Source organism: Mytilus californianus, unplaced genomic scaffold (genome assembly GCF_021869535.1).
Source record: "Mytilus californianus isolate M0D057914Y unplaced genomic scaffold, xbMytCali1.0.p SCAF_7, whole genome shotgun sequence".
Lineage (NCBI taxonomy): Eukaryota > Metazoa > Mollusca > Bivalvia > Mytilida > Mytilidae > Mytilus > Mytilus californianus.
The window spans coordinates 115813887-115834267 of NW_026262723.1; the positions used below are offsets into that span (position 1 = coordinate 115813887).

The window sequence follows — 20381 nt, forward strand, 5'->3', positions numbered from 1 at the left end:
ATACCTGCATTTTTCAGTAACATTTTTTTGTACTGATTTTTTTTAGTTCTTTTATATTCTTTTTGTTTTCAAGATGGAAAGAGGGTGGGCAAGATTTAAAACACAACAACAAAAATAAAAACTAAACAAAAAAACTAAGTTTTACCCGGCTGAATGTTTATGTGCATTTAAGAACCTCAGTGTTGATGTTTGCTTTTTTATATCTCAGTTATTATCACATATTGACACATTGCAAAGTTTTATATCGCCAGTTAAAATTGTAAAAATCGTTTTCTGCCATTAACTTTTGATAGTCAGCAATGGACTAACTTTGTACCTCAGAACCATTTCTCTTTTCTACACTTTTCAAAACAGTAGGAAATATAATTTATCATTGCACTTTATACTCATGTTCATTCAACTAAATATATCTTGCGATTTAAATTCTTCCAATAACATATCAACAATAGAAACTCATTTGAAGAATATCAGTTGTACACATGTAATTTGCGTGTGTAGTGGCGTTGACACTCACACTAATATCTGTATATTTCATTCAATAGCGTATACATGTATTTGTCTTTAGTTGTACATAGATCGAGCTGCATGTCGCACTTTGATTAAAGTTAATAAACATACCAACTTTATAATACTTTATTGATATATAATAATCTCAATTATTCATAAGACAGGATAACATGAATCACCGAAAATACTGGACAGTACAACAATACTAACCACCAACACACAAACCTTAAAGAAAAAGGACGCACACACAAGAAGCTTTCAATGAGCAATAAAGAATACACAGTCGAAAAAACACAACATAGAAAAAAACAAAGCCTTTGCAACACGAACACAGAAACAAATAAAGAGGAACGGAAACCTTACAAAAAAACTAAAATTAAAAGAGAGACGAAAGATACCAATGGGAGAATCAAACTCATAAGTCGAAAATAAACTAAAATTGAAAAAGACAAACATACAAACAACAGTACACATAAGACAACATAGAAAACTAAAGACTGAGCAGAGGAGTAAGCATTTAATTTTTATTCAGTACCTGGTGTGCTGCAATTGTTTTTTTTTAAATGTAATTTGGTTTTGGAATTTCCAATAAAGAAATAAATTACCAATATCGATATGTGTTGTACCTTTTTTTTACACGGAAATAACATTTTAAAACATAACACCTTTTGTCTCAGATTACGGTAAAATCAAATTTCTTTTTAATGACTGCGGCATGTGCAGATAAACTGTGTACAGTAGATGTAAGCACTAATACCTTTCACAGAAAAAATACAAACAACTTTAGTAGAATAAGGTAAGTTTTAATATTAATTTATTATTATCAAAATTGTTATTGCCGTATAGAAACTCAATATGAACACTCTTTAGAACATTGTATTTGACATCAACCTAAAATTGCATTAAAACGAAGTATTTGAAATGCCCAGCGCCGTTTGCGAAAGAAGGCCTTTACTCTTCTTGCGAAATGCGAAAACAGTCGAAATGATCTTATGTTGTATGGTCCAAAAATTGCGGGTGAGGAAAATTGCTGAACGAAATTAACCAAATAAGTTGTTTTCATTCAATTAGATTTATAGAATGTATATATTTTTGTGCAAACATTGTTTCAGCGGTGAACATTTTTTTTTAAAATTTGATCATGTTTAGTTGATCAATGCTCACACATTGGTTAATTAATCACCAACGATTCACTAAGCCACGCAAAGAATGAAACTGGTTTATCACTAAGGGTTTAACACTAAGATTTGTCTCCCCGCAGGTTTAGATTGTCTTAGTCGTATTTAGCACAACTTTACGGAATTTTCTGTCATTTTATTTGATTTTTGCCGTCCAACTGTTTTGATACGAGCGCCACTGATGAGTCGTTTGTAAAAATAAAATTCAGAGCAAAATGTTAACATATTGAGATTGAATTTAATTTTGTTCAGATTGAAAAAAAAAATGTGGTATGATTACCAATTTAACAACTACCCACCTGAAATTGAAAAGGGTGTGGATGAAAGCAACTATAGGTCGCTGTACGGCATTCAACAATTAGCAAAACCCATTCCGTTGACCAGCTATCTGGCATGGCAACATTGAAACAATTCAAACGAGAAAACCAACATTATAATTTAACGGAAACAATAAATGAAAAACAAATATGACAGGCAGCAGCCAACGACTTAATATAATTATTCTATTTATTTTTTGTAAGAATGAAGCTGTTTATTTTGTTGGTGTTTGTAATAGCGGGTAATGCTCTAGATTCGTGTTACACAAATGAAGAACGTAAAAACATTGAACAACTTCAAAATCATATCCTGGCTTTCACGAAATCTGTCGACACTTTGAAAACTGGCCTTAAAGGTGAGTACTACCCAAGATCTTTTGCTATTTTAAATGTAGGCTAACGTTTTATACGAGGGTTTTTTTTATAGTGAAATTAAAATTAGATATTTTAAACATCAGCAATCTTTCGTTATAAATTCAATTACACATTTTTCTTAAAAAGTTTTTAACTCTATATTTTCTACAAAATGAGCTTAGAGTAAATTTTTAATTATGCTAAGCCAAGGCAGGCGACTAATATGTTTTAAACCAAATTGATCTTTATCTAATTGATACTTTTAAAGCATTGTAAATTTGTAAATCCTAGAATAGTATTTGTTGAATCGTTATATCATCTTCCAAGTAATCATAAAACTAGGATATACGTTATAAAAGATCCACAGACAGCATTAATACAAACTATAAAACAATTGATTATTTCATTTGACACATATGAGGTATAATCTAAACGAGTTAACTTCATAATTCAAAACTTTCATTCTTGTCATTGTCAAGCTTAAAAAACTTGACAAAGTCGTTCAGGATAGTATTGGTTAGAACTTTCCCATAGCCTATTGAACATGATGAACAGCAGTATACTACTGTTGCCTTTATCTACTATCATACTACTCAGTCGTTCAGAATATTTCATATGATCAAATGAGTCTATCACGTACATGCATATGTAAAAGAAATATTCTTTTTAACATTAAAAGCCAAATTTAAAAAAAATAATGGCATGTTTAAAGGTCATCTCTGAAAAGAAATAAAGTATGGTATTACATAAAAAAAAGTAAGATAAAAACGGCAAATTGAAAAACAACGTCTTGCTTTATTTTTCATATATAGCGAAATATACTGTTTTGAATGGTGGATGCAAAAAAGGTTGGAAGTCTTTCCGGGACCATTGTTATTATCTTGTTAAAGACAAGAAAACATGGTTTGAATCAGAGGTATGATTTTCGAGAATCTTAAAGTCTATTTACATTTTGAGGGATATTTATTCATAAGCAGGATTTCTCCTGGGTGAGATGCAAAAGGATTTAAAACTAAGTATGACAAGGGCCTTTTTGGGCACTTTGATTTTAAAATTACAATGGAGTATCAGGATTACATATATAACTCTCTACAGATGTTCATAAGGCAAGAATTGGTCAGAAAACAGTAATGATATATTAATATTGTTTCATATATTTATTTTGGATGCCTTTAAACTTAATATTTCATGAATATTGCATAAAGTTATCACAATTCATGCAATATTTTTTTTTTATCTTTCAAGTAATGCGTGTACTTCAGGGAACGGAAAAATAAATTAAATGTTTATGTCACAATATGTCTTATAAAAAGAGTTTGATTTGAGTCGAGTTTTTGGTCATATCTATTTAATGGCTTGATAATGCGAATAGTGTGTATATTGTTGAACTTCGATGTTGGTTATTCGTTTCAAAATTAAGGAATGTCTCCCCCATAAATTACTCTTGTTCAAAGTCGTGCTGTTAGATATCGCCCTGTTAGATCGTTACAACTTTGGTTGTATGATTTTGGATCCTTAATATTTTAGTTCCGTAGTTTCTTGTTATACATTATTTGTAGAATTGCACATGTTATGCATAGGATTTTGAATTATTTTTAATGTTAAACAATGTACAGTGAATTATGATTGAGTTAATCCAAGTAATTTGGACTCTGATAGATAATTGTATTATTGGCAGTCATACCACATTTCCTTATTTTATATAAGTTAAGATTCACTGATTGTTGTGCAGTTGCATAAAATTTATCTATTTTCTTATCTTTAGAGATTTTGTAAGAAAGAAGACTCGTCTTTGGTTAACGTAAATGATGTAGACGAAAATAAATGGTTACAGTCACAGTTCAAAGGTAAAAATTAAAGAAAAGTAATAGCTAGGGTCAAAGCAAAAACATAAATTATTACAATCACAGTCAAAATAAAAAATATAAATGAGTACAGCACAGTTATATTTTGAAAGAATAAATAGTTAGAGACGCAGATTAAATGCGAACTATTATAGCTGACTACAGTCACATTCAAACAATGAAACAAAAAAGAATAGAATAGCAGTGGAAAAAAAAAAAAAAAAAAAAAAAACAACAACAAAAAACTGATTGTAACTACTGTGTTACAGTCCAACGGTTAAACATAGCTGATTACAACTATATGTACAGTCATAAAGCAAAACAAAATAATTAATTATTACAGCTAAAGTAAAAAAAAATAGACACAGACACAAATAGAAAAAAAAAAACTCAATACAGTCTGCAAAAGACAAAAATAGTATTTGAAGTCACAGTTAAAATAAAGTATTGTATAGTGAAGTTTATCTTTTCTGGAAAGGGAGAGAAGACAGTAAGGAGACTTATATATTATAATTGAACTCTTAAATATGAATTTCGAATTTCGAATTGTTATTCTTCAGTCGTGAAAAACTTTTGGCTTGGTATTACGGATGGAGACTTAAAACATTGGATTAATGCAGTTGATTATGCTCCGACTACGTATTTCCACTGGGCATCTGGCGAGCCAGGAAATGTCGGGGAAAATTGTGCCATGTTCCATACAGCCGATGCTAAATGGCACGACTACCCATGCGGCACACAAACACATCCTTTTGTGTGCAAGAAAGATGTTAGGTGTGTACTCTATCTTTGATTGTATTATATATTGAACAAATCTTTCCATTTCAATTAATTTTAGTAGCGTTTCTTATTAATTCCTTATCTAATTTGATGAAATGAAATGCCAAGAAAAAAAGATGCTATATATATTTGATTTTTTTTTTATAATTTCACATGTGCAAATATTTTTAGATTAAGAAAATAAACGTTTTTTTTATATTCATTATGACAATGCATGAACTATATTTTATGCTGCATGCCATCAGATCTATATTAACAGTGAAATTGACGAAACTGTATCATTTTATATGACGTACAGTGCGTGACAGTTCATCACTTTTATTTGAATAAAATTGCAGAGTACACTATTCATGAGATGTATAGACAGAGAAACTAAAATCTTTTATTTGTCAAATTGTACATGAATATTTAACAAATGTATGCATGTATACTGTTAAATTACTAAACTGTTTATTTCTTTTTTTTAGATGAAAGATTTGATATAAAAAGAAATAGTAAAGCAGTCGACGAATAACATGAATAAAGCACATATTGACAAAACAGTAGAGTTATTTATACAATGTTTTTGAAAAATTCCCAGAAGGCTTATTAGCGCTTAATATGAATAAAGAAATATGAATAAAGGATATGTGGGGTATATAGGTAAATGGACAGATCCCCGCAATGACCCTGAAAAGAGATCCAGTTTTTTTTTAGCACGAAACCAATTAGGATTGCTACAATTTGCTAGCATGAAACATAACATCACCGGGTTTGTACTAACTTGACCAACACAATAGGTGCCACGTGTATTACACTTCCGACTCATCTTAGTTCACCACCGGTTGTTTGGTTGGGCCGAGTTGTTTGGTGGGGCCGAGTTGTTTGGTGGGGCCGAGATAATTAATCTAGTCTTCTGTGTAATGTTTTTGTAACTGTTGATTATTTTTCGTCGTTTTTATTGGACTTATGCTAATTGTTGATTGTTTTTCGTCGTTTTTACTGGACTTATGCTAATTGTTGATTGTTTTTCGTCGTTTTTATTGGACTTATGCTAATTGTTGATTGTTTTTCGTCGTTTTTATTGGACTTATGATAATTTCTGATTGTACCCTTGGTATGTTCTCTCTCTTTATTCAAATAAGTTGAACTGTCTTCACCGTTATGTAAAGTTCTTCCCATACCAGTACGTATTGGTTGAATGATGCGATCTTCAAATAGGTTGAAATATTATACCTCGGTATGTTTTTTTTCTATACAAAACAGAATGGAATATATGTGCTATTGCATTCCACAGACTATTTGCCAGTCAAAAGTTTCAAAGGCTATTACCCAGGTTTATAGTTTTATCAACATATTTCCCGGATTTTTTACATACTTATTTTTCATTGGACAACAATGACGTCATTGACTATTCTGCTTGAATTTGAGCGCCTGGCCAACGCGTTTAACTCTGAAATATTGTAAACGATATAATCTGTATGTGTCTGTCGTTGTAATTTCAAATTAATATTTTACTACCCAGAAGCAATTATAACTGTGCGACATATTTTCAGAACTAAAACATAAAAATGTATGGTATGTGACTGTCGTCGTCTTCATAATCTATGATTGCTTTGGTGTACGGTAATATATTTTAGCTAGCGTTTATTATATGCACAGGAATTATTACCCCAGGATTCCTGGTCTTTATTACAGTAAATAAAATGTTCACAAATACCACACGGGCAAAAGGAACAAAACAGTTCTTCTTGAGCATGTTAAAGTGACTATTTGGTTTTTTATCCCACTTGGTGTATGTTAACTTTTTAGAAAGTTGTTTTTTTTTCGGTATAATAAAACACTTAATGACTGGTTATGAGTGTAATGAAAATTTGTTGTCCCTTTGATACTAACTATTGCCCTCGGCTTCGGCGCGAAGTTGGACTCCAAATGATTTATGATAGTATATAAAATTATCTTGTCGGTCACTTTAAACATCAAGACCTAAAGATTATTTCCTCTTTTGGCATTTTTCACATTTCTGATAAATATTTGCATTGTTCCATTGTTACATAGTTTCACTGCGTACCTTTCGTACTTTGAACTACGTCGCCATCGCTATGCTCCTTTGGAATTCAACCAAAGATAAAGAACTGGATATATGAATAAGGTGATGTGGTATGATTGCCAATGAGACAACTATCCACCAAAGTTCAAATAAAGTGAATGTAAGCAATTACAAAATGTATAGGCAACCGCACGGCCTTCAGCAATGAGAAAAACCCATACCATACAGTCGGCTTTCAAAGGCCCCGACATGGAAAATATGAAACAATTCAATTGAGAAAACTAACGGCCTAATTTATAACAATTCAACTGAGGAAAACAAATATGACAGACATGAACCAACGACAACCACTGAACTACAGGCTCATGGCTTGGGACAGGCACATAAAGAATGTGGCGGGATTAAACATGTTTTTGAGCGCTCAACCCTCCCCGAACCTGTGACAGTGGTGTAACAGCACAACATAAGAACAAACTATACAAACTAGTTGAAGAAGGCTTAACTCAGGAGATCGATACAAAGCAGAAAACATCAAACAAACACACAGACTTGACGTGGCATGGTAATATATCCATCCATCATCCCTAACAACAAAAAAGACACTAAGCACAGATCTGAGAGTACTCGCAGTTACTGACAGGTAGTTCAAAGCCAATAACAACTAATAAAAAATCATGTATCTAAGACTAAATTATCAATCAGTACACATTCAACATCCAATGGATTTAGCGCAAAGACGTCATTAACAGTCAGAGAAAAACATGACCTTGTGCAATGCCATAATATAGGTATCGGATGTTCCTTCACCGTACTGATAACAAAATTACATAAGTGTTCATAGAATCAACGTAATAATATGACATATTTCTTTCTTTTGGAGGCCGTATCCCCCCTCCAAAAAAAAAATCACATTCCCGTGAGAACCAACGGTGTCCCTCTTCTTGTCAACTTATTCCTAAAATCATGCGATACATTTCATACAGGAGCTTTCTTTTTTAGGAGGAACATAAAGAAGCTAGCCTTTTCCTTTTATTCACGTTCCGCTATATAGATGATGTCCTCTCACTAAATAGTTCAAAGATATGTGATTATGTTGAGAGCAACTCTCCCATCAAACTTGAAATAAATGATATCACATAATAATAATGCAGTCCAAAATAAAAGAGGAAAATCCAGGAATGTCCTCTTTGCGGACTGTAATATGCAAAATTCGTTAATTTATTAAAAAATACCAAATGCATCAACTGTTTTATAATTTTTGCAAACGGGTTTTGAAAACTTCAATGGTTAGAAAAAATTTCTTCCCTGTAAGAAACAACAAAATTAGAAACTTGCGTAAAACTATGAAAATATTCTACGACTCTCAGACCTTAGAAAAAGTACATAGAGAGATCAGTTTAATGGAAGAAATTTCTATTATTCGATACAAAATAAAATTTTTGGAACAGTAAGTTCATTGGAAGAAATTTCTCTTATCAGACGTATGCCTAAAATATAATACTATGGCAGTTAGTTTGTTGGAAGAAATTTTCTTCTATCAAACTTAATATGAATTACTTCGAGCTAATCGCTCGTTGGAAGAAATTTCTTCTATGAACCCTATCAGATTAAAACCTAAAATGAAATATTAAATCTTAGCCGTTAGTTCGTTGGAAGAAATTTCTTCTATCAAACCTACATTTAGATCTAAAATGAAACACATGTAGCTGTTAGTTGGTTGGAAGAAATTTCTTTATCAAACCTGACCTAAAATGTAATATTTGTTGCATTTGGTAGTAAGTCATGAGAAATTTCGTCTATAAAACCTTCAATGAATTATTTGAAGCAGTAAGTCAATTTGAAGAAATTTCTTCTATCAAACATAGAAATAAAATGAAATACTTGTGGCAGTTAGTAAATTGGAAAAAAATTCTTCTATGAAACCTACATGTAGATCTAAAATGAAAAACATGTAGCTGTTAGAAAGTTGGAAGAAATTTCGTCCAACAAACTATCAGACTTAGACCTAAAATATAAAATCTTAATTAGAATATTTGGAGCACTTAGTTCATTGGAAACATTTCTAGCCTTAAATATAGTTAGATCATTTGTTGAAATTCTATTAATTATGAAGCAAATAACGTGACTGTGAGTAACAAAAAAATACCAAGGAACTGGTCAGATGTACATGAACACGTGGCAATTTATCTTAAAATCACATGAATTTACCTGACATTTTGGCATCAAATAGTATAAATAAACAAGTGTAGCTGAAGATAATTAGGTATGGATTTTTTTTATTCTATTTTGGAGAAGGGGATTTTCGGGTCACACAACTATAAACTTTAATAAAAAAAAATTGTTTCGCAAGCAAATAATTCTTTTAAAAAGGCGTCCCACCCTTTGCACAGACAGAATAAAAATGATCGGTGCGTTCGAGGGATATGTCCACTTAACATTTCTAATTTTAAAAACAAAAAAATGTTCGAAAGAATTATATAATTGCATTACCTGTTCTCAGAGACACTCAAAATGTTAGAGCGTTGAAATACAATATTGTTATGAAGAAGTAAATGATACATGGACGAATGCTGATTAATCGATTTAAGTAATTTCTATACAATGTAGGATCCAAAAAGGTCAATAAGACAGCAACCCAAATTCAACAATATTTAAAAAAAAAAACAATTCACCACTTTACTTCAAATAAAATTATTTTCTTATATAATGAATGTCACTTTTATTCATTTTTTCCCCAAATATTTTTAAAATACTCAACCAAGAGCAATGATAATGTTTTAAGATTATAGTTTTGAACCATTTCTTAGCATGTATAATTTGCTAAGACTTTCATCAATTTTTAAATGGTGGTAAACTGTTTGAAAATAGATCTAGTATATCAAAACATTCCGGTGTTACATTGTAACCTTAATAGAGGTAATCCCAGAACAGTGTGGACAACCGTAATAGTTATGTTTTTAATAACACTGAATCATTTACCTTTAACTTGTTTGTATTCGGCTTTCGATAACAATAATTTTACGCTCACTCAGTCTGTCAGAGGCCTTCCAGTGGGGATTTTAATAATCACTTGTTTCTTTCAACAAAATTTAAAAGGAATTTGTTTTAAACATTTTTTTTATCATCACACCCAACAGTTTCACTTGAAATAACAATAAATGTGCAGAGCTAATATCATTAAATTATAGCAAAATATATTAAATGTAGAACATGTCGATTTTTATTAGAAAAAAAAAGTCAAAAAGCAACAACAAAACTTATTACAATCACAGTCAAAATAAAAAATAAAAATGAGTACAATACAGTTAAATTTTGAAAGAATACATAATTAGAAACATAGTTAAAAGGTAAAATATATACCGCCACATTCAAACAGTAAAATGAAAAAAGAATACAAACCCAGTGACAAAGCAAAAAATAAAAATAAAATGATTGCAACTACAGTCCAACAGTTAAAATAGATTTTTAAAGTCACAATTAAAATAAAGTATTGTGCATTTAAATCAATTTTTTTCCGGAAAAGGAGAGAAGACTTCAAGGGGACTTATATATCATAGCTGAAATGTTTCATAAAAATTTCGAATTCTTATTCTTCAGACGTGGAAAAATTTTGGCTTGGTATTACGGATGGAGACTCGAAACATTGGATCAATGCAGTTGATTTTGCTCCGACTACGTATTTCAACTGGTATCCTAACGAACCAGAAAATGTAGGGGGAAACTGTGGAATGTTTTATACAAACACTGGTAAATGGGGCGACTACCCATGCGGTACACAAACACATATGTTTGTGTGCAAGAAAGATGTTAGGTGTGTACTTTATCTTTGGTTGTATTGTTAATTGAACAAATCTTTCCATTTCAAAATTTTTTATTAGCCCTTCTTATTTAATTTGATGAAATGAAATGACAAGAAAAAGATGCAATATATTTGAACAATATTCTATACTTTCATATGTGCAAATATTTTAGAATTAAGAAAATAAACTATTTTTTAATTCATTATGAGAACGCCTGAACTATACATTTTATGCTGCATGCCACCAGAGTTATATCAGCCTATATCAACAGTAAAATTGACGAAACTTTATCATATCTTATGACGTACAGTGGGTGGCAGTTCATCACTTTTATTTGAGAATAAAATTGCAAAGTATACTTTTCATAAGATAGACATAGAAACTTAAAACGTTTTTAATTTTTAGTTTTGTTAAATTGTACATGAATATTTAACAAGTGTATGGCTGTATATTGTTAAAGTGCTAAACTGTTCATTTCTTTTTTTTTTTTATCAGATGAAAGATGTATTACAAAAAGAAATAGAAAAGTAGTCGATGAATAACATGAATAAAACATATAATGACAAAACAGTATAGTTATTTATAGAATTGATTTTGAAAATTCCCAGAAGGCTTTTAAGCTCTTAAGAAATATGAATAAAGGATATGTGGGTTATAGGTAAATGGACAGATCCCCGTAATGACCCCCCCAAAAAATAATCCAATGTTTTACCATGCAACCAATTAGGATTGCTACTGTTTGCTAGAATGAAACATAAGATCAGAATTGACAGCTTAATTCAATATTATAACTACATAGCACAACTGTTTTGATCCGTTGTGTCTGTGATCACATTATATAGTATTACTGAATAAAAGAGGTATGGTCAATGGGCAGTAAACCAACGACAAAAAGAAATAATCATCATCAATAGACAAATGTACATATACAATATCTCTCGGTCTTGATCGTTCAGAGTCAACAAAAATTGTGAAGAAATTCAACAGACTATCAAGATACTTTTTTACCTGTACAAATGGTCAAGGTTTAGCCTTAAAATTATATTTAAGGCCAATTTTGACCTCTAAATATCTTTTGTATGTGAACGGGGGTTTAGAAAAATCCGATTGTCACATTACCTAAGGCGACTTATCACCTGATTTTTACTAACTTGAGCAACAAGTTTTACACTTCCGAATCATCTAAGTTCACTACCGTGTTAATCAATCTTTACTTTTCTGTGTAATGTTTTTTAATTGTTGATTGTCTTTTCCTCATTTTTATTTTTGGCCATGTTTTGTTTTTATTGGACTTATGATTTTCGATTACGTGTTGGTTGACTGATACGATCTTTGACTCAACTAACACGAGACATGTTGTCGCGATCTTTAAAAACCAGAATAATAGAAGACTGATCTATATTTACCGAATGTGTCCTATTTCCTATTTTGACATTTTTAGAGAACGTCAATCGTATGACAGATAATGTATGCATAGCCGGAAAGTTTTACCTTGTCGACGCACCCGATCCGTTTGAAGTTCATGCGATTCCCTCAGGTTTTATTTTTTACTTTAATTTCTATATTTTAAATGGATTAACAAGATTTGAACTTTCAAAAATCTACTGTTGCTGCTTCTCCTCTTTTTGCCTCCAATGTATCAAGATTCGACATGAAATAATTTATGAGAGTTTATACAATTATCTTTTTTTTTTTATTTAAAATTTCTTTATTTCCATCAGTTGCTTGTTACATAGTCTTCAACAAGTCTACAATTATCTTCTTACTACTTTACTTACTTAGGCCCTTGGCTCCTCCGGGGAGCATAGGCCATTGACGAACTTCCTCCATCTAACTCGATTTAGCGCCAGTTTTACTAAAGTGTTCCAGTTGTATCCCTGTTGCCTTATTTCAAATTCTGTGTCCCTGCGCCAGGTGTTTCTTGGTCTTCCTCTGTTTCTTTTTCCCTGAGGGTTCCATTTAAGAGCCTGCCTTGTAATGCTGCTTGTTGGTTTTCGCAGTGTGTGGCCTATCCATAACCATTTTTTTTTCTTGATTTGGAAGTCAATGGGCTCTAGGTCAGCTCTTTTCCATAGGTCTTCATTTCTTACTTTGCCAAACCATCTGATGTTCATGATTCTCCTCAGGCAGTAGTCGATACACCTTTGGAGTCTTGACAATATTGTTTTAGTTGTTCTCCATGTTTCTGCTCTATAGGAGAGCACCGATTTTACGTTTGAGTTGAATATTTCATTTTTGTGCTTCTTGAGATGTTCTTGGCACTCCATACTTTCCCTAGAATGTTCAAGATGACTAGCTTTCTTTATTACATATCAGCGTCTATACTCCCTTCTATATTGACACTGCTTCCGAGAAAATTAAACTTCTCTAGTTCTTCTATGTTGGTGTCTTTCATCTTTATTGGTTGTTTACTTTTGGTATTGATCTTCATGACCGCTGCTTTGCCACTTTGGTAGATGTTCTTTTGAGTCTCTGATGAGTCTTTTGTAGACTAAACGCGTGTCTGGCGTACAAAAGTTGAATCCTGGTGTCTATGATGAGTTTAGTTTAAACAATATTTTATTTTTTTCAAAAGTGCACAAATTACAATTATACAATAGAAATACAGGGATTCGGAAACAAGAAGAACTTATATAAATCCGTCTCCCTTATGATGAGTTTGTTTACAACCACTGGGTTGATGCCAATGCTGGTGGAGGTTTCTCCCCGAGGATATCACAAGCCCAGTAGTCAGCACTTATTTGTTGACATGAATTATCATTGATGTGGTCATAATTATACATTATAAAACTTTGAATGTTTCGAAATACTAAGGATTTTCTACCCTAGGAATAGATTACCTTAGCTATATTTGACAAAACCTTTCGGAATTTTTGGTCAATGCCCTTTAAATTCGTACTTTATTTGGCCTTTTTAACTTTTTTAACTCGAGCGTCATTGATGAGCTTTTGTAGACGAAACGCGCCGCGACTGGCGTACAAAATTTTAATCCTGATATCTATGATTAGTTTATTTGGCCCCATCTTACGGTGTTTATATATCCCAACTCGTTCGATATGCCCTTGTCTGACGTAGTCCATGTATTACTGGTAAATTATTACGTCAACGATTGCGTCATCACATATTACTAAAAACCTTTACAAATATCTTTCATAGATACAAAGATTCGGTTTGGAAGTTTGGCTGTACCATAAAAATTATTAAAAACGGGATAGCACATCCTAATTTTAACGGCGATGCTGTTAACCATGCCCCTATTATCAATAAATTAAAATCCAACTAAACATTATTGCTTTATACATATGTATATTCATAGTCCAACATTCTGTCGATACCTATATTTTGGCATTGTAAAAGGTCATGTTTTTCTCTGACTTGTAATGACGTCTTTTCACTAAATTCATTGGATGTTGGAAATGTACTGATTGATATTTTAGTCTTAGATACATGATTGTTTTATTAGTTGTTATTGGCTTTGAACTAGCTGTCAGTAACTACAAGTACTCTCTGATCTGTGCTGGTGTCTTTTGTGTTTTTGTGCTTTTATGAGTTGTATTTGTGCTTTGTATAGATCTGATGATTTAAGCCCTTTTCAACTGAGTTTTATAGTTTGTTCTTATGTTCCACTATAACACTACTGTCCCAGTTTAGGGAGAGGGTATAGCCCCTGCAAACATGTTTAACCCCGCTTCATTCTATATGTGTCTGTCTCAAGTCAGAAGCCTGTGATTGAATGGTTGCCGTTTATCATATTAGTTTGTTCTAGTGTTGTGATGTTGCATCACTGACCCAGTTAAGGGGAGAGTTGGGCGCCCGCTAATATGTTTAACCTAGCCTCATTCTGTATGTGCTAGTCTCAAGTCAGGAGCCTGTGATTGAATTGTTGTCGTTTATCATATTAGTTTGTTCTAGTGTTGTGATGTTGCATCACTGACCCAGTTAAGGGGAGGGTTAGGCGCCCGCTACCATGTTTAACCCCGCTTCATTCTACATGTGTCTGTATCAAGTCAGGAGTCTGTAATTCAGTGGTTGCCGTTTGTTGTTGTTTATAATATTTGTGTTTCATTCATGTTTTGTACATGAATCAGGTCGTTAAATTTCGCGTTTGAATTGTTTTACTTTGTCGTTATAGGGGCTTTTATAGCTTGCTATGCGGAATTGGTTTTGTTCATTGTTAAAGGCCATACGATGACCGATAATGCCTAACTTCTACGTGTTTTGGTGTCTGGTGGAGAGTAGTCTCATTTGCAATCAAACCACTCCTTCTTATTTAAATATTGTCAACGAATTTGTACTCACATGAACAGCACAACGGTGACATATGTGGGGAAGAATCTGCTTACTTTTCCGAAGCAGCTGAGATCACGCCCAATTTTCGATTGGATTCGTGTTGCTCAGTCGTAAGTTTTTTATGTTGTGGTATGTGGACTGTTGTTTGTCTTTTTGTCATGGCGTTGTAAGTTTGTCTTCGTGTTTGGCATCTTCTGCCTCTTTTTAAAAATATATTTGAAAATTTTGAGAAATTGGAAAATGAGGGGATCTCGTTCTTCAGGCATATATTTTGTTTTTTTTTATACTTCTCTATGCATTATATTTTTCAAGTATTTTCTATGTGTAGCTATTTTTTTACTTTTATTTGTATTTCTGGAATGGATTAATGAGATTTGACCCTCGGAAAACTACCAGTGCCTCTAGTTTTGCTAGCTAACGTTTTAAATGAAATTTGCTCAATTATTGAATCTAAGAATTTCTGTTTTCAAAATCACAATTTGCAATATATGTCAGGAACCTCGTTAGTATTTGTCGTATGTCATGTTGGAGAATTGGATGATGATGACAGATCTTTGATTGATTCAACTAAATTCATTCACAACTTTGTTTTATAAACACGGGACGATTTAAAGCTCGACATATATACTGTAGACACCTGTTAAAGACGGTTGTGTAGTAATTTATAGTTTGGTGTTCTATTGAAAACTCTTTGAACAAAAGCTACAGAGAATAGCAAAACAATACATTATACAAAATATCAAAAACTGTTCACAGCAACTAAAAGCAAAGTTACACTTTTATATTGGAGTATCTGATTCGGAGTATATGTCACAAAATAAGCACTAGATAAAGACATGATCTTATTCACAGCAAATTATAGCAGACTTTTAAAGCGTGAAATAAAATGCAAGTCTTGGTTCACACTAATTGATGTCCTTTTACGAAAAAAACAAACAAACAGAAATCATACCAGGTGCAACTATTTATAAAAAAACCCAGTATAATTGTAACATTTGTCAAAAAGCCTATAATTCCAAGAAGAAAGATGGTAGATCGGGTGTCTTTTTCTGAGCATCCCTTCTTGGCATTATCAAACTATGAAAACATAGTAAAATGCATGCGGTTTATTCAAGGCCAAAGTACTTTTTCCATTATTAACCTTTTCTCTCCATGCACGCAAGCAAACTCGAACTATCAAGATATCATAAAACAATCAATGATTGTACAACTTACACTTTCCTTTCAAAATGATAACTGTAAAAACACGGAAGTAACACTGTAAAAAATATAGCCAATGCATAACCTTCCAACTGTTGTTGTCAACAAAGTTTTTACCTCACGCTATAGTATCCTTTTCTTGATATTTGTTTTCCAATAATTTTCAATCATTCTCGCGTGATATTATCTTTCAATTTCAAAATTTTTTATGGCCTTGAAATCTGTTATTTTTTGTTCATCTAAAAAAATTATGATAAGCAAAAAAAAAAAAATAATATATGAATAGTTAGATGTGACACGATTGCCAACAGGACACCTATCCATTAATGACCAAAGGATGAGAGTGAAAATAACTATAGAGCACTGTACGATATTCAACAATGAGCAAACACCATACCCTGTAGTAAGCCTTAAACTATCAAAGTGTCGTTAAGTGTATTCAATTTTGTTTAGAAAAATCTATTTAAGATCAAGGGCAGATAATTATATTGAATTTGATAGGACAATTTGTGTTTTTTTTTTTATTTTTCAAGAAAATAAGGCCCGTGACCCCTATCTTTATTTGATATTTCGGAAGTATTTATAAAAAGCAATTCCCTCATTGAATTTAAACCAATTCTATCGCTTAATGTTTCATCAATCAAGAAAAATTATGTTTTCCCTCTATAACCCATATAAAATAAGTGTAATTTCGTTGATTTCAATGTATTTTAACAAAAAAACAAGTTCCGTGACCCCTAGTTTTTATATTGAAATTTGAAAGTACATTGACCCAGAAGTCTTTTACAAAAGTTTAAGAAAAATCTATCATCAAAAATTTAGACTCCCCATTTACCTTATAATTAGAATTTAGTTTTCTATATCTAATTTTCACATACCCTTAGTTAGTCTTCTGATCGATTTTCAGTACTGGATGGTACAAATCTACCTATCAATCTCATTTAAAAAAAAGCAAAAGCAACCCCCCCCCCCCCCCCTTCCATTAAAAAAAAAACAAAACATTTATCAAACAAAAAACAAAAAAGAAAACAAACAAAGAACAAAAAACAAAAAACAAAACAAAGAAAAAAATAATGAAAAAAAAACTCTTGTGTCTGTCCCAAGTCTGCATTCTTGAAAGGATGAGAGTGAAAATAACTATGAAGTAAACACCATACCCTGTAGTAAGCCTTAAAAGGCCCCGGCATGACAAAATGTTAAAACCCAACGGCTTGATTAAAGTACAGATTAAGATACGTCCAAAAAAAAATTTAGTTCACTGATTCTGCACGTCCTGAGGGAAATAGTTCATGCTTATTCAGGCCTAAATAAAATTAAGGTTTACTATTTTGGTCCACTGAACTGAATCAAATGTTCGCCGATATATTTAGAGATTCTTGGGATGATAATCATTTTTGTGTTTTATCGGGTGTAAATTATAAAATGTTGTTAATGTATCATTTTCTAGAGACTTAGAAAATGGAGTTAAACAGGCAAGAAATCGTAAAACAATTTTAAAGATCAGTGATCGGTTTCACAAAACATGTAACGACTAAAGTTGATCGGAAGTATACTGAATTATTCATGACTTATGTTCAACTTAAGTCGTAAGTTTTTTTTGTGAAACTGATCAATGACACAAAATTGCACCGTTGGAATCAGAAAACAGCGCTTATTGTACATATTTCTTTTTATTGCACTTCTTGGTATATTGCTTATATGATGGGCTTACACATATTCAGTTGGCTATATACATACCAGTACATATTATGGTGTACCATCATGAGGGGATATTGCCTCAAATGTGTAATTCATGTATATATATGTTAATGCCTAATATATGCGTTAAACTGCAGTCAAATTTGTAAAGGTGCTAATCCAATTCTTGCAATTTAAATATTATATACATAAATATTTAGTAATTGGTTGCTGCGTGTACATGGGAAAAAACTACCCTTATATTTAATCAGTTGGGGCTTCTTTTTTATCCAACTCTGAACACCATATCTTCAAAGATTATTAGATACTGTTCAAAGGGAAATAATCCTTACATATTTATTGATTGTCTCCCATATTAACTTTCTCTTCTAAGTACATGCAATAACTATTCAGTGTTCTATTGTGTTGTATTTTATTTTATTATTATTTCATTGTCATAACAAAAATCATTGTAGTCATTGTTTGAAATTTTAAAACCCGCAAGGGTCCATAATTGGATTAATAAAGTATTTCTATTTCTATTCATATATTAAAAAAACATCAGCAGTGCAAACGATGGCCATTTGAGTCATGATAAAATTGATTAAAAGAAGTTTTAAAGTAAGAATTATAGTAAGAAATATGATTTAAGAATAAATACGGATGCTGACTGAAAATATTAACGAAACAGTGTATCTGTGGTTACTTTGTTGTTTAATCAATTGCACATGCCAAACTGGTTTTTCTTAAACATATTTCTGTACTAATTGAGGCTATCTGGAGCATGTTCTTCTACTGTTATTTATGTAGTTCTACTTTCTCTGAGGAGTCGGTAGTACACATGGTAATAGTTAGAGTAAATTGAATAAAATTTTATGAAAATTTATATTTTTTGCCATGGCGTTGTCAGTTTATTTTCGAATTATGAGTGTGAATGTCCCTTTGGTACCTTTCGCCTCCCTTTTAGACAATTTTTTTACAAAATATTTTTTAATATACATGTATTAAACTACAGCTTGAGTATCCGGACTGTCTGTCCGAATCAGACTTGTTCTTTTCAATGTGTAACTTTCGTTTTTCTGTCGCTTCTTGTTGCATTATAAAAAAATTATGGTATGATGGAAAATGTTTTAATTGTAGAATCTTTGAATGCAACAGTTATTCAGTCAGACCATAGTAGTTTTTTTACTATTATAACCAGTTAAACACCAGATTTATGCTATATAAATCAATTTAAGGAAAGGAAAATAAGCATTCTATCACTTTGTAACTAATGTTACAACATCTGAGTCCCTGTTAGTTAGCCTGTTAATAAGCATTGTCTTTATAGCATTCAATTTCGTTACTTGTACTGAGAGCCATTGTTGGACTGTCTTCCTGCTGCAGAGCAATTCAATGAGGAAAGAAACAATGGCTAAGCCGACAACTCCAAAATATACATAGTAAAGTCCAACGATACTATCTAATCCGAGCGACTGCGCAGAGCCATGTCTATCTGACCTTGTACAATCATCAGACAGAGACCACCATTGTTTCCGCCACTTTTCAATTAATCCTGCTTCATTCATCTTCAGTATTCTATATCAAAAAGAGAAAAATACAAAATTTATACAAGATACTCTGAAACTCATTCAGCCCAAGTTTGGCTGAAATTGATTCAGCAGTTTCAAAGGAGAAGATTTTTTAAAGTAAGCAAACTAATTAGATGAACAAATTGTGAAAAATTGTCTTTAAAGGACTATAATTTTGGTCTTATAATACTGATTTGTAGAGCTTACTTTGCTGAACATTTTTGCTGTTTACAGTTTATCTTTATCTATAATAATATTCTAGATAATAACCGAAAACTGCAAAATTTCCTTAAAATCATCAATTCAGGGGCAATAACCTAAAAATCAGATACCCGATTTGGCTGATAATTTAAGGGCAGGTAGACCTTGACCTAATGAATACTCTAACTTTTTGTCTGATTTGCTCTAAATGCTTTAGTTTTTGAGATACAAGTCAAACACTGCATTTTACCCTATGGTCTATTTTTAGCCATGGCGGCCATGTGTTTTTGACGAAACATAAAATAAAACACAAACTTTATTCTAGATACCCTAAGGATCATTCAGCTTAAGTTTGGTTGGAATTGGTTTAGTAGTTTTAGAGGAGAAGATGTTTGAAATAGATTACAGCGGACGGACGACGACGACGAACGACGCCGGACGACGACGGACGCCAAGTGATGGCAAAAGCTCACAGTTCCTTCGGGACGGTGAGCTAAAAACGTCTGTTTGTAGTGCTCATAGTATGAATGAAAGTAGATTTGCAATATACGTTCGTCAGACGGCAACTAAATGACACCAAAAACGAGATGACATCTAGAAATCAGCATAAGGTGTTCCAAAATATACATGTGC

General features: G+C 32.0%; 3 protein-coding genes across 4 annotated transcripts in view; 2 read left to right on the plus strand and 1 right to left on the minus strand.

The window, feature by feature from the left end:
* The window catches only part of LOC127707552 (perlucin-like protein), a 204840-nt gene that overhangs the window by 72627 nt on the left and 111832 nt on the right, over nucleotides 1-20381 (plus strand). The gene's annotated exons all lie outside the window — the stretch shown is intronic.
* LOC127709646 (glutamate receptor 3-like) overlaps nucleotides 1-20381 on the minus strand; it is a 73697-nt gene that overhangs the window by 44889 nt on the left and 8427 nt on the right. The window contains exon 6 of the mRNA XM_052215253.1: nucleotides 19477-19554. Within this exon, the coding sequence (XP_052071213.1) occupies nucleotides 19477-19554 (78 nt within the window). The remainder of the gene's footprint in view (nucleotides 1-19476; nucleotides 19555-20381) is intronic.
* Nucleotides 1186-5520, plus strand: LOC127707551 (perlucin-like protein). Its single transcript, XM_052212146.1, has 6 exons — nucleotides 1186-1303; nucleotides 2207-2358; nucleotides 3169-3272; nucleotides 4122-4203; nucleotides 4761-4974; nucleotides 5448-5520. The coding sequence occupies exons 1-6, from the start codon at nucleotides 1212-1214 to the stop codon at nucleotides 5449-5451; spliced, it is 648 nt and encodes a 215-aa protein (XP_052068106.1). The 5' UTR covers nucleotides 1186-1211; the 3' UTR covers nucleotides 5452-5520.